The sequence below is a fragment of the Octodon degus genome, unplaced genomic scaffold, assembly GCF_000260255.1.
Source record: "Octodon degus isolate 3935 unplaced genomic scaffold, OctDeg1.0 scaffold00018, whole genome shotgun sequence".
NCBI classification, from domain to species: domain Eukaryota; kingdom Metazoa; phylum Chordata; class Mammalia; order Rodentia; family Octodontidae; genus Octodon; species Octodon degus.
In genome coordinates, this window is record NW_004524594.1 from 19,976,632 (window position 1) to 19,990,624 (window position 13,993).

Sequence of the window (13,993 nt, forward strand, 5' to 3'; positions counted from 1 at the left end):
GTTTGCCAGGCAGGCACTTAAACCACTGAGCTATATTCCCAGCCCAAATACAAACTTTTTTTTTCTTTTGTGGTACCAGGGATTGAACTCAGGACCCTGCGCTTGCAGGGCAGGTACTTGTTCTACTGAGCTATCTCCCCAGCCCCCCCCCCAGGGTCTCTTAAAGGGCTCTTATAGCAATCTGAGTTAATTTCTCAGATGCCAGTGAGATTTATGGATCAAGTCATGGAAGTGAGGACTTCTGTGGAGCAGACACTATCCTGAGCCCTACCCTGGGCATCCACCAGAGGTGGCCACTGCTGTGGCTGTGCCTCTCAAGCTGGTGATGCATGTGGCAGGCTGATTCCATGGCCACCAATTTAGTGGCTCCCAGAGAGGAACTGCCTCTTCTCTCCTGAGCAGAGCCAGAATGCTCCTGACTGGCATCTTGGGGACCTCAGCTGTCCATTGCTAGTGAGCTTTGACCAGAGGTGGTTCTTCCTTGGCTCATAGTCCCCTCAGAGACCAGAAATGACAGTGGCCCTACAAAGCCAGGTGCACACCCCTTCCTCAATGGAACTCTTTTCTCCAAGATTTTATGAAATAGACTAACTCACCTTCTCTTTTAGTTTTGGCTTCCTTTCCTGCCTTTTCTATCCCTCTGTTGAGGGATGGAAGACAAGAGGAGGAAACTGCAGTGCCTAGCGGAGGCAGTGAAAGAAACGTCCTCACAGGCCTCTGCTTGTCCAGGGTCTGCAGGACTTATGAATTCCATTTTAAATTGTCGTCATCAGAGGTCAGCTTTAGGCTAACCTCTCTGACTTGGGAAATACATGCCAAGAGATCTGAGCAGGCAGACCTTCCAACTCCACTGAGGTGGAGGGCTGCACAGTACTAGGCCCCACGTGCACCCCCAGGAGATGAAGGGGCTCCTGAAGATCCCAGCCACAGGGTGTCCTGCATGTGTCCCCACCTCACTGGAGTGTCATGGCCAGGTACAGCTTGCTTCAAACTGAGAAGCTGGCTGTTCCCCACCTTCACCCACTCACGGCTCACCTCACACCCTGCTGTCACTGTCAACAAGGAGTGTGAACACAGCCCCTCTTCATGTTGCCACCATTCACTTCTTGTTTTTTGGCTTTTGGTTTTTTGTTTTGTTTTGTTTTGGGTTTTTTTGGTGGAACCGGGGGTTGAACTCAGGCCCTTGCAGCCATTCACTTCTTTTGGCTTCCACTTCTGCATGTCTTTCTGTAAGAAAATCACGTGCTGGCTGTGGTGGTGCACACCCGTAATCCCAGCACTCAGAAGGCTGAGGCAGGAGGATCACTGTGAGTTCAGGGTCAGCCTGAACTACACAATGATACTTTATATCAGAAAGAGAGAAAGAAAGAAAGAAAGAAAGAAAGAAAGAAAGAAAGAAAGAAAGAAAGAAAGAAAGAAAGAAAAGAAAGAAAAAAAGAAAAGAAAGAAATCAAGGAATCACGGGTTGGACATGTACACATAACTTAAGATCTCAATGGAAGTTGTCATTGTCAGTGGCTTCTAGGGCAACCTAATTTTATTGAAGTGTTTTATGTTACCAGGCCAAAATTATGTGCTCTTCTATATGCAAATGCATTGGTTGCAAAAACTACGAAGAAAGCCCAGAACGAAAAACACTGATGAGCATTCCGAAGTCTACAGAACCTGGAGAATTTGAAGGCAGCCATCACTGGTCACCAGCTAAAATTTTGGGACTACCAAAATTCAGAAAAGATAGGTAGGCACTGTGAGCTAACAGGGTCAGGAGAGGTTATGAGAGGGGCGCTAAAATCAATTTCCACACTGGAAGGGGGCGGGGAGCGGCTGTTCTGTGTCAGACCCCATCAGACTCCAGACCCCTCAGGGACTGTTCAGGGCCAGCTGTGCCCTGCTCATCCTAGCTTGGCCTTTTTGTCCTCTCTGTCCCATACCTGTCTTGTACAAGACCAAAGGGTCCAGCCAGTGCTAGCAACCAGGCCAGCCGTGCTCCTGTGCTGCCCCACACACCCAGGCCAGGCCATCCGGGTGGGAGCGGCCCATGTTCCTTACACACGCTGCTCTTTCACACAGGGTTTATAGATTCCAGGCTCTTGGCCACTTTCCCATTCAGTGATGTTTTTCTTTCTTTTATATTTTGGGGTACTGGGGATTGAACTCAAGCACTTGTGCATGCTAGGCAAGTACCACACCACTGAGCTACATCCCCAGCCTCCCACTCAATGACTTTGAAGCCATATTATAATCTAGCAGGTCTCGACAACTGAGCAATAATTTTACTTATTAGACTTGATTCATTTACTTAAAAAATTTGAGTTCCATGTAATAGGTCATATCCTGATAAACTACCAGATGTCATTAGTAAATAAATTTCATTTAGCAAAGCCAAATTCATGCTTTGTTGGTCAGAGAGACATTAGGAATGCCCAGGAGACTTCTTAAGCCTGGCCGTAGCATGTGAAGGAGGCATGGGGTGCTGTCACGCCCTGTGGGGGGGGATGGCAGAAGGGCCAGAAGGCGACTGAGGTCCCCCACACTAGACCCTGGACTTGCTCCTGCCCAGCCCAGGGGGTGACACTGTAGGCCAGGAGTCCTGTCTGGGTCGGTGGGCAGATACAATTCTAGGATCAGACATTCAAGGGAGAGGGATGTCCAGCAGCTGATAGCTTGGCCTATCCTCCGTGTTATTCTTCCCAACACAACCCTTTATGCTGGAGGAAAGTGCGTACCCATGATAATCTTCTTCACACTGACATGGATAAGCAGTGTTCTGCTGGATTGAAAAGATACTTAGCTGGTGTAGTGACAGAGACCTGTGAATCTCAGTACTCTTAGGAGGCCAAGGCGGGAGGATTGCAAGTTTGAGCACAGCCTGCACTATTTAAACAACTTGGCAAGACCCTGTCTCAAAATTTAAAAGGAGGTGGGGATGTAGTTCAGTGCAAAAGTCCTGGGTTCATTTCCCAATGCTATAGGAAAGGAAGACAAAAAAGGGAATGAAAGAGAAGAGGAGAGAAAGTAAAACAGAAGAGGAGGAAAAGGTACTCAGAAAAAGTGTGCTCCCGAGCATGGCCTAACCAGTCTCCCGGTCTCTTTCCCCAGGCGGCCCTCTTCCTGCATCTCCTGGGAGGTGGTGGAGGCCACATGTGCCTGCCTGCTGGCCCAGGGCGAGGAGGCTGAGAAGGACCACTGCTCACAATGCCTGGCTGAGCGGATGATCCTCGAGGAGTTTGGGCGATGCTTGTCACAGATTCTTCACACTGAGTTCAAGTTCAAGGGGCTGAAATTTGAACCAAATACAATGTAGTTGAGTGTGAACACAGTGCTGTCCTTAGAGGAGCACAGGTGGCCAGACAGTTGGCTGCTCGGGACCCAGCTCTCCCCTGGGGGACCTATGGGCTCACGCAGGTGCTCTGAGGGAGGTGGCCTTGTGTGAGGAGGACAGGATGTGGGCATTACATCTGACAGGAGCACTTGGGGTCCAGGCCAGGAGGGACAGCTTGTTCCTCTCTGGAGTGTGGTCCCCCAGGCCAGCCTGTATAAGGAAGTGGGATGGTTCTTGATTTTGGTTTTGTTTTTCAAATTAATTTGCCAGAGTGGCTTCTTTGATGCAACTTAAACTCTCCACTGAATACCCTAGATTTCTGAGTGCAGACAGCCCCAAAATCACAAGGACATGGGAACAAGATGGTGAGGTCCAGCTGGGAAGGCTAACAGCAAAACTCAGGGTCACAGAGCTGCCAATTGTGTTCAGTTTCTCATGTGCTTCTACTTGAATTGTGGAAAAGCTCATTATTCACTTAACTTATCTATAATTATTGTTATGCTATTATTTCTTGTAAAATATGGTTAAAGCAATTAGCTTGCATGAACTGACAGGGAAGATTAGTTGTGGTGCTTCTCTGTTGTATGTAAAGGTAAAAAGATACAGATTTCCAAGGTCTTTAGTTGTTACAGTTAACATGGTAACTGAAAATATATTTGTCTGGTTAATGCTCATCCTGAAATAGATTAAAATAGTTTCTTTTCATATGTCTGGGTTTGTTAATCTCTCAGCCGCTGTCTCAGTTACTTTTCTCTCGTTGCTGGGACAAAATACCCAACACCCAAAGTGAAGGAAGGAACGATTTATTTAGCTCACAGTTAGTGGAGGTTTCGGTCCATACTCCTCTGGTTCCAAGGCAGAGCGGCACATGGCAGAGGACAGCTGTTCATGGTGGCGGAAGGCAGCAAAGGGCGGGGCAGCAGCTACGACTTCTAGCAAGTGTCTCCCTCCTCCTTACACTTGTACGTAGAGTATCTGCCCAGGGCACTCCCACCCATAATCCCAGCATTGGATCGTGAATTAATCCAAAGACTAGAAGCTACCCCATAACTACGTGAGGCTTTGGGGGGACACCTAGACACAAACCATAACAGCCACTAAAGGATGACAGAGCTCTAGGGGCTCACATGGTGGGGGCAGGCACTGGTCACACCAGGAGGCCAAGACAGTGCAGCACATGTTAGAGCTGGGTTTGGAACAGCCTGCGAGGCACAGGGGGGAAAAGAGAGGCTTCATTCTTGGCCTACACAATCGCTCAAGGTGTTCCCCCAGGTAAAATAGCGTGAGATGTGCCTGAAACCCACACACACCCTCCTGCGTATCGTAACCCATCTTTAGATTGCTTGGATAGCAAACACATTCCCCTTTTAATTAGTGTATGTTCACGATACATAATGCATTCACTGTGGCACTCTGGTGCGTGTACACATCACGTCTTAATTCTTTTTATTTTTCCTCCACCACTCATTTGCTCACTCTCATCTTCCCCATCCCAGAACCCCTTCCCAGTGCTACAGTCTTTCTCCACTTCTTAGTATCTTCTATTTTTCTCTTTATTTATAATTTTTATTTCTTTTTTTTTTTTTGCGGAACCAGGGATTGAACTCAGATCCTTGCATTTGCCAGTCAAGCGCTTATCCTACTGAGCCATCTCCCCGGCCCCTATAATTTTTATTTCTAATGTAAAAGAAACCATGCGATATTTAATGTGTGCCTGCTTTAGTTCATGTAGCTTTATGGTCTTAAAGTGTATCTATTGTCCTCCAAGTGACGCAAATCTATCCTTCCTCTTGGCAGAGTAATATTCCATTGCATATAAATGCCACATTTTCTTCATCCATCCACTGAGACATAGGCTGCTTCCAAGATTTAGCTGCTGGGGGCCAGAGAGATAGCTCTAAAGTACCTGCTTAGGCAAGCACAGGAACCGAGGTTTGGTCCCTGGCACCACATGCTGGGCCTGCTCTGCCCCAGGGTAGGTGAAGATAGCCACAAAAAAAGAAAAAAAATATATATATGTGTGTGTGTGTGTGTGTGTGTGTGTGTGTGTGTGCGCCACATTTTCTTCATCCACTGATAGACATAGGCTGCTTCCAAGATTTAGCTGTTGTAAATTGTGCTTCCATCAGCAAGGTAAGCAGGTACCACTGTACTATCATGCCTCTGTTTCAGGAAGATACCTAGGAGGGGAGCAGCTGGGTTAAACGAAATTGCTAATTTTCATATTTTTAGGAATCTCTGTACTGATTTGCATATGCTATGTAAGTAGTTTTTTTTTATTCATCTGTGTGTTTGGTACAGGGTCTCATTATGCAGATTGGACTTGTGGTGATCCTTCTGTTTTCAGCCTCCCCAGCCCTGGAATTACAGGCGTGCGCCACCACACCCAGTCTCAGTGGCCCTCAGCACACCGGGGGATGGGGATGGCGAGGCTTGTGGTGCCTGGGATCAAACCCAGTCCCTACACTTGCCTAAGCAGGTACTTAGTCCACTGAGCTATCTCGCTGGCCCTTCAAGATTATTTTTTGTGATCCTGGGCTTCATGTGGCTAGCCAAACACTCTACCACTTGCCCACATCTACTCTTTTAAAGGATTTTTATCTTGAGACAGAGTCTTGCTAAGTTGCCAGGCTGGCCTTGAACTTGTAGGCCTCCTACCTCAGCTTCCCACATGGCTAGAATTATAGGCAGGTGCCAGTAAGCCTGGCTGTAGTTTTTTGTTAGCGTTATTTTGTGGATATTTCTGATTTGCTCTTGGTTGAGTCAGAAGATGCAGAAACTGATTGCCAGAGGCCTGCTATACTGTCATTGTGTGGAATGGTCACTGTCTAGAACGTTCATTGTAGGGAACAGTCATTTACAGAATAGTCCTGTGTGGAACAGTCTGGTGAAGCTGTCACCTGCACTAGTGTATTCTCTTTGGGAGAAGTCATGTTCTGTGGCTCTTCTGAGAGTTGTCACCTCATTTTCTGGGCAGCAACGAGTACTTCTTTTGTCCCCTGCCATGTGTTCCTTTCCTGGCCTTCCAGCTTCCAGTACCTTCCCTACTGCTTATTCCTAAGAGGAAGGCAAGGTCTGTAGGAGGAGCTGCTGGAGCTGGGGAGGCCCTGCACATGTGTCTGGAGACTGGGTGGCCAGGGCAGTGCCCACCACCACTCTCAGAGCCCTGAGAGCACAGGCTCTGCCTGAACCAGGGCGTGGAGCATCTGAGTAGGCTGCTTGGCCCTCAGGGAGTCACGGCAGCTCGAGAGACCCAGCTAACTGGAAGGCTGCAGGCTCCAGGGCTGGGTAGAGCAGCCTGGGCCTCATCTCTGCCCAGCAGTAGCAGCAGCAGCAGCAGCAGGGGCCTTACTGTGAGTACAGTGTGGCCTCCTGGCCTGGCATGGCCTCAAGGACCCAGATGTTGATGCACTCAGAGAATGGAAGAGCGGGGGAGGAGGGAGGAGCCCTGCAGATGGAGCAGGAGGAAGCCCAGATGCAAAGCCAGGCCTGAAGGCTCAAGGCAGCCGGAGTGGCTGAGGTGGGAGACCGAGCAGGAGCAGGCAGGGGGACAGCAGGCTGTGCTGGGAGCTGGGGCTTGAGCAGCTAGTGGAAGGAGGGAAGTGGCAACTGTCCGGAGTCTCACTGAGCAGAGACAGAAGGATTCTGCATCCTTTGGTGCGGGTCTGAGGTAGGACTCACCCCTGGATGTTCCTGCCCCTGGCCTTCACTGAGGGAAGTTGTTCCCAGACTGAGTACAGAGGCCAATGAGCCACAGGGCTCCTGCCTGAGTCCTGCTGCTGGGGCTCCAGGGGAAGGGTGTGCTTGGTAAGCGGCTTAGCAGAGTGATTGCTGGCTCCTTTTTTTTTCTTTGGCCTGTTTCCTGAATTTTTTCTTTTTTCTTTTGAGACAAGGTCTTACTATGTTCTTTAAACTGGCTTAGAACCCTAGTGCTCAAATGATTCTCCTGCCTTAGCCTCCCAAATAGCTGAAACAATGGGCCTCACCTGCATTCTTTCTGCCCCTCTCTCTGCCTTCTCCCTGCCCCCTTTCTCCTCTGCAGCCTCCCTGCATACACATCTGGTCTGACATGTGGTTCAGAGCTCACACTTGCCCTCCTATCCTGGCCACACATCAGGCAGCCTCCTCCCCTGGCTGGCAGTCTCTCTGCCCCACTCAGCACCTTCACAAGTACCAGTTGTCCACTGACCCTGTGCACCCTGTCCCCTAAGGAGCAGCTCCTCTGGCTTAGCTCCATCAGCATCTGTGACTCAGCTCACAGTAATAGCACACCCTAGACACAATAAGAGGAGGTGACTCAGACTTTGATATGGAATTTGGGTTTATGATTTATGTCTTTTTTTTTTTTTTTGTGGTACTGGAGATTGAACTCAGGACCCTGTACTTGTCAGGCAAGTGCTTATTCTACTGAGCTATCTCCCTGGCCCTTAAAATTTATGTCTAACACACATGATTATCATCCAGATTCATCTTTTAAGACACACTGGAGGCAGCAGCCTTGTGATTCAAGTGTAGAAAAATCAGAAAAATCCCAAGTAGTTGCTAGCTTTTATTTTGTCACTCAAAATAATTACAAAACAAAGGAAAACTCAAATTGTAACAATACAGCATCAAAGCACACAACAGAGATGATTTACTCCACAGGGACTGGCATAAGTTTATCCTCATCTTAGTGTGACTTTAAATCACAACCCAGATGACCACACTGGGAAAGCTGTCGGCTCAGGACTGTTCCACGTCCTCAGAGGAGCCTGCTGAGGGGACGCCCGGGAGGCTGCCGAGGAGCCCGGCCTCTGTGGAGATAAGAACACAGGGTAGCAAGGCCTACGGAGAAGCACCCCACCCAGCGGCCCCCAGGGGCTGTGTGCACGCTTTCAGGGACTCAGGACCACACCCCGACTTTGGTCAGTGCTCCGTTTCCTACCCTTCTCATGACTTAACCCCCCTTGACTGTTTGATGCCATCAGACTCTCTTGTCCATGTTCTCTAGAGTGCTGTTTAGAAACAAGAACTGGTGTATCCTAATGAAAGAATTCCCCTGTCACAAAATTTGAAACAAAATAAAACAAAAATGCCTGGCAGCACCCATCAGTTCCTTGCAGGAAAAGGCTCCCGGAGGCTCCCGCACAGGGACAGGGGCCCTCAGCTTGGGGATGTTGAGCAAATGCCAGGGTTTCTGAGTCCCCCTCCCGTACTTCCTGCCTGGGATGCGTCGTTGAGGGCCTGAGCAGCAGGCCTAATCCTCCCCACACCCTCCAGGTCCTGCAACCAGAGCATTTACAGCAAAGTCACTAGAAGAACCCAGGTTTTAGTCTGGTCCTTGCCAAACTCAACAACAAAGGGATCCCAAGTGACTCCTGGAAAGTCAGTCCCCTTCCTGCTGGTCACACTGGCCTCTGCAGTTCTGACCCAGGACTATCCGAGCAGGTCTGTGCAATCAAAGGCAGCCTGCCTTGCAGGAAAGCTGCACAGCGAACCCTGCAGTCTGAAACAGGGCCCCTCGGTTCCCAAGTTCACAGAACATGGCTTCAGATGGCTTCTGGAGCCCCGGGCTTGTGGCCTACCACTGTCCTAAAGGGAACAACCACTGTCACTGTGCCAATAAATATGAGCACTGGAAGCCCCACTTCCGGTGGTAGCAGTTCTGGTTTGATGATCCTTGCAGGGACGGTGGTGTGACTGTGGCGAAATCCCAGCCCTAGCGCAGCCAACACGTGCCCGTGATCCTAGCAACAGCTATGTAGGACCATGTCAGCTGCCTCCCGCTCTATGGAACTCCCCCTTTTTTTCAATAATGAAAACTGAACCACGACCTAGGCTATATCCCCAGCTTTTTTATTATTACTTTTAGACAGGGTCTTATTAAGGTATAAATTATCTAGGCTGTGCTCAAATTTGTAATCCTGCCTCAGCCTCCCCAAGTGCTAGGATTACAGGCCTATCCCAGCAAGGCTGACTAGTTTTAGGGGATTTGTTTGTTTTTTTGAATTGATATGTTGTTATGTTGTCCAGCCTGAAACTGAACTACTAGGCTCAAGAGATCCTCCTGCATCAGCCTCCTAAGTAATAAATGTGGGCCACCACACACAGTTTATGGAATCCTTTCTTAGAAGACGCTGTGTGTACAGAGTTCTAAGAAATGACATGTTCTTTGCGTGTGAGTTTGGGGGCGGGGTGGGTGTGTGCTGGGGATGGAACCTCACAAACGCTAAGCAAGTGCCTGCCATGAGCTACAACTCCAGCCCCAAATGGCATTTTATATCAGTACTATTTCACATACCTTTGAGATGTAAGAAAGTCAGAAACTCAAGTATGGTACGCACGACGTTGTTCTCAGGCAATGACCTGTCAAAGCTTCCTACAAGGCAGGAAAGACCAACATTCCGAGCTGGCACCATACTGACCCCGCTGCTCCCCCCACCCATCACCCACCCTGGGGAGGAGCTGAGGTCTGTGGGACCTGGGAGCCAGCCCAGGGCCTGAGGCCATGGTGATTCCCAACCCCGTGCCTGCCCCTGGCATACCCTGGGAGGTGGTAGGGAGCGGAGGAGCCCAGGACCAAGCCACTCACCTGTCTGCACGTCACCATCCTGCTGGAGCTCCCGCTTGCCAGCGAGGCCATGCTTGTCGCTGAATGATCTATGGTTGTCAATGGCATCTGCTCACAGATCACAGAGGAGGGCATGTGACTGCTATTGCTATGATTTGTGTCCTCCGCTCAGAACCAAAACACATAACTAGACTATGAAAATAAATCAAAGCCCAAAACTCCAGAAAAGGGGGAGTCAATCCTAAGGGACCTGAGAAAGGACAGGGGCTGCGGGTAAATGTGACCATCTGCACAGTTCTCAGACAAGTGTGGGTCCCAGCAGGGAAGATGGGCTGCGGAAAGGAGGGAGGGAGATGGGGCTGAGGGAGTGTGTGTGTGTGTGTGTGTGTGTGTGTGTGTGTGTGTCTTGATTGGGGTGAAAATGGGTGCTGTGACTGCAGCAGAGGTTTGATTCAGGTCAAGAATACTAAGTGACACGGACACTAAGCCCCCCAGTGGTACTCAGCAGGAGTGACTGGGCTGGATGGGGCACATTTGAGAGAGAAACAGAAGAGGAGGATGAAGGTGTGGCTCAGAGCTTCTGGCTACCTGGCCTGGATGGCTGTGGCACCTACAAGGCCAGGCGGAGGGCTATTCATTCATTTTTCCAGAGACAGAGTTCTCGGCACTAAATAGATAGAGAAATGAGGCAGCCTGATGTCAGAGTTGCCTCTCAGAGAAGGGGGACCCAGGTAACCCCAGAGACCCAGGGCGAAGCCCACAACTGCTCACCCATACCCGCATGTCTGCTGACCCAGGTAGGGCAGCCACACAAACTCAGAGTGACAGTGAGTTTGTTTCCTAGTCATGATTCAGAATGCCCTGGGAGCAACACATCTTCCACATGCCAAAGGATGGGGCTAAGTGTTGTCCTGAGAGTTCTTCCTTTCTTTGGGGCCTGGTGAGGAACGGAACTCAGGCTGACATAGGCTTAAGGACAGGAAATCCCCAGAACTACCCCCCCACCTAGGTGTTGGGAGGGCTCCCAGGAGCTGGCACAGGTGACCCTGCATGTGGACCCGACCCAGGTAGTTTTTGTCAACTCTACACCTGCCTTCCTCAAAACAAGACCCAAAATCAAACACTCGCAGTGAGAAGCCACCTGCCTCTCAACACTAGGATTCACAGCCTTCCTCTTCTGGAGCTTTTAAAATACCACACTCCCCTCTCCCTCGGGTGGGTCTAGCTATGAGAAATGTGCTGTTCTTCTTCCTCAAGGCTGGAGGCAGGAAATAGGGGATATTTGTAAGGGTAGATGCTTGTCCACATCTGATCATGCCTACAAAACTAATGCCATCCTAGGTAGGAGATGATGGGATGGGGCCACAGCCTTCCCTCACCACTTCCTTTAGAATTCAGGTCCAAAGGCATCACTCCAAAGGCCAGGGCAAGCGGCAAACGGGTGGCCGGGCCCCACTTAGGGCCTGTCTCCCCAGGGCAAGCCTCTCTCTGGCCTCTGTCTGACTCTTCCACGTCCTCTGCTCCTACCCACTCCCTGGGCCTGTGTGCTTGTCTATAGATGCCACTGCGGAACCAGGGTATCTCCAAAGACCCCAACAGCCCAGACAAGGAGATCCTTCTACAAGGATTCCCTAGTCCGGCGCCTCCCACTAATCCACACAATGACAAACACAGGGACAAGACACCAGGTTAGTACACCCGATGGTGGCAGAATCTGGATATTGATGGATGTGGCTCAGAACTACACTTCAACGCATTCTACACTCATCCCCACAACTGCCATCACCACAGCAAGGCCTGACTGATGCACACAGAAATCTGCCAAAGCCCTCTGATTACACGTCCCCCAAACTCAGCTTTGAAAGCAGAGAATGCACTGATGGGGCTGGCTGTGGTGGGATCTTAGCATTCTAAGTCCTGCTTACACCTGTTAAACCCATGAGGATGCATGCGACAGACTCTGACTGCAGAATACCAAGCAGGAGACTAACATTAGTGCAAGCCCTAGTGACAGAGTGGCTGGGGACAGAGAGGAGAAGGGACAAGCTCATTCAAGAAGGGAACATTGAATTTAATTCTGAGGGGAGGTGCTGGGGTTTCAGGCAAGATTACTGGCAGGCTCCACAGTGAGCTTAGAGACCTGCAGATAGAGCTGGCACCCGAGGCCAGGGGGCTTTGAGGTGCCTTGAAAGCCACAGCTTATGTGAGGGTGTCTAGGGAGGCTCCCCCAAACATAGCTCCAAGGAGCCTTCCAGGAGGGGAGGATCACAAGAAATCCCCAGGAAGCTGGAGCAAGGCCTGGAGTAGAGATCACATGGGTGGAGGGGGGCAGAGAAAGAAGCTTCTGGAAGGAATGGGTGCTCAGAGGACTGTGCAGAACAGTGATGGATATGGAGATCACCCCAGAGCCTGAGAAGGTGTGGGAGGGGGAAGGTGGGCTCTGGAGATGAAGGACAGGAGAAACCTGACAGAGGAGGGGAGAAGGCGGCTACCCAGATGCGATGTGAAGGGGACCCTCAGACTCTAGGAGGTGGGATGTAGGGCTTCAGGAGGACCCCCATGAGGGGAACAGGCAGGAGAGGAGGAGGAGGAGGAGGAATCTGGTGTTGGAGGAAGTGGCAGATATTCAACCACAGCTGGTTCCGCTGGAGGAAACCACCCTCCTTCTCTCTCAGGGAAACACTCCGAGGAGTAGGACAGCATCAGTCACCAAGCCTCAGTATCACTTACGCGGGCCCAGCAGGTAGCCGGCGCTGTTCAGGGTCCAGCCTCTCTTCTCCTTTGCCTTTGGTGAAAAAAAGGGGGTCAGGGAGTCAGAGTGGAGGCGCCTAGAGTGGGAGGTGCCCAGGCTCTTCAGGCACAGCAGAGCGAAGCCTGGGAAAGCCCGGGTTCCTCCTCTCCAAGTTATAGACACACAGGATTCCCACCAAAGCCCAGCCCAGACTTCTGTTGTACCCCCACTGGCTTTTGTAGGATACCGGGGACTGCTGTGATAAGGCATCTGTTCATCTTATTTTTAACTTGCCCAGGAGCTGAGCTGAAGTGCGGCGCTTTCCGGGGTAGCTGTCGAGCCTGGAGGAAGTGTCCTCTGGGGCCCAGGAGCTCCTTAGCTCCAACCCTGAGCTGTCCCCCTAGCCCAAGCGGGCAGAACTCAGGGACTTAAGCTCCAGTCCGCACCCCAGGTTGGTTCCCTCTCTCCCTTCTGCAGACGCATCTGTCCTGCACTTACCGGGGCCCCGAGAGCCCAAGAGGCCGACAGGGCGGCGAGCAGGAGCGACAGGAGCAGGAGGGCACCGGCCCTGGCCATCTGGAGTGAGGGAGCCGGGCAGTGGGCACCTGGCCTGGAGAGAGCGGGCGGACAGGCGGAGGAAAGCGGATGGCACCGGGACGGGGGCGGCCGTCCGGAGCGCGCAGAGTGGCTGGGAGCGGAGAGTGGACGGCACCACGCGGGCACCTTGAGCAGCTGCGCCCGGGATGGACGGCGGTCTCGGGGGTCGCGAGTCGTGGACGGACTGGGCCGAGTCCGGTGGGGTCGGGTCGGGTTGGCGGCGCTCACTGCATGGCGTGGCAGCAGCGGGAAGCGGCTGCTGGGCTCCCTCGACGAGTCCGCAGCCGGAGGCGTCGCTGCCACCGCTATTTATGCATCACGCGGCGCCGCCTCCCGCCCGCCGCGACCGCAACCGGAACCCCGTTCCCCCGGGACGCGCATCGCATCGCGGCAGGGGAGCCACACACCCTCCCCGGCCCGTGGCCCGGGAACCCGCCCATCATCTGGGATCCGGAGCGTCAGCCCATCTCTCCCACCCCCGCAGCCCGCGACCAGGGCTCCAGGCTGCTCTCTTCCCATCCCCACTGTGGGGCACCCCTCTTCCGGGCTAGAGTGGGGGATCAGGCCTTGGGACTGTCCTTGCTGGGGCAGGTAGAAACTGCCCCCTCCTGCTAAAAGGGGGGGGAGAAAAAAAAAAAAAGGCTAATCATCCAGATGTAGGCAGCTGTGGGCCCTTCCTTCTCGACGCAGGGGCACTAGGTTGGCGCCCCCTCCTGGCTCTGTACCGGCTAGGATAACAGCGGGTTGAACCGTGGTTGAGAAACGCCCAGCCACTCAGCCTCAACTCCCTGAG

The 13,993-nt window shown here is 51.8% G+C and overlaps 2 protein-coding genes across 2 annotated transcripts in view; one reads left to right on the forward strand and one right to left on the reverse strand.

Annotated features, from left to right (window-relative positions):
* The window catches only part of Tesmin (testis expressed metallothionein like protein), a 41,451-nt gene extending 37,746 nt beyond the window's left edge, over window positions 1–3,705 (forward strand). Inside the window, exons 8-9 of the mRNA XM_004627332.2 lie at window positions 1,563–1,738; window positions 3,100–3,705. Coding sequence (XP_004627389.1) covers window positions 1,563–1,738; window positions 3,100–3,304 — 381 coding nt within the window. The 3' untranslated portion in view covers window positions 3,305–3,705. The remainder of the gene's footprint in view (window positions 1–1,562; window positions 1,739–3,099) is intronic.
* A 4,331-nt stretch (window positions 3,706–8,036) lies between these two features.
* Gal (galanin and GMAP prepropeptide) lies at window positions 8,037–13,179 on the reverse strand. Its single transcript, XM_004627122.2, has 5 exons — window positions 13,102–13,179; window positions 12,603–12,657; window positions 9,894–9,980; window positions 9,603–9,680; window positions 8,037–8,115 (listed from the first exon to the last, which is right to left on the reverse strand). Exons 1-5 carry the CDS (start codon window positions 13,177–13,179, stop codon window positions 8,045–8,047), a joined length of 369 nt encoding a protein of 122 aa, XP_004627179.1. The 3' UTR covers window positions 8,037–8,044.
* Window positions 13,180–13,993: the final 814 nt, after the last annotated feature.

What these genes read in the sequence shown, in the direction of transcription:
- Gal (XM_004627122.2), bottom strand. Translation starts at nt 13,179, where the DNA reads ATGGCCAGGGCCGGTGCCCTCCTGCTCCTGTCGCTCCTGCTCGCCGCC. An exon ending in GGATGGTGACGTGCAGACAG is followed by an intron (nt 9,681 to 9,893) that starts GTGAGTGGCTTG and finishes CCTGCCTTGTAG; the next exon opens with GAAGCTTTGACAGGTCATTG. An exon ending in GACTTTCTTACATCTCAAAG is followed by an intron (nt 8,116 to 9,602) that starts GTATGTGAAATA and finishes TTATCTCCACAG; the next exon opens with AGGCCGGGCTCCTCGGCAGC.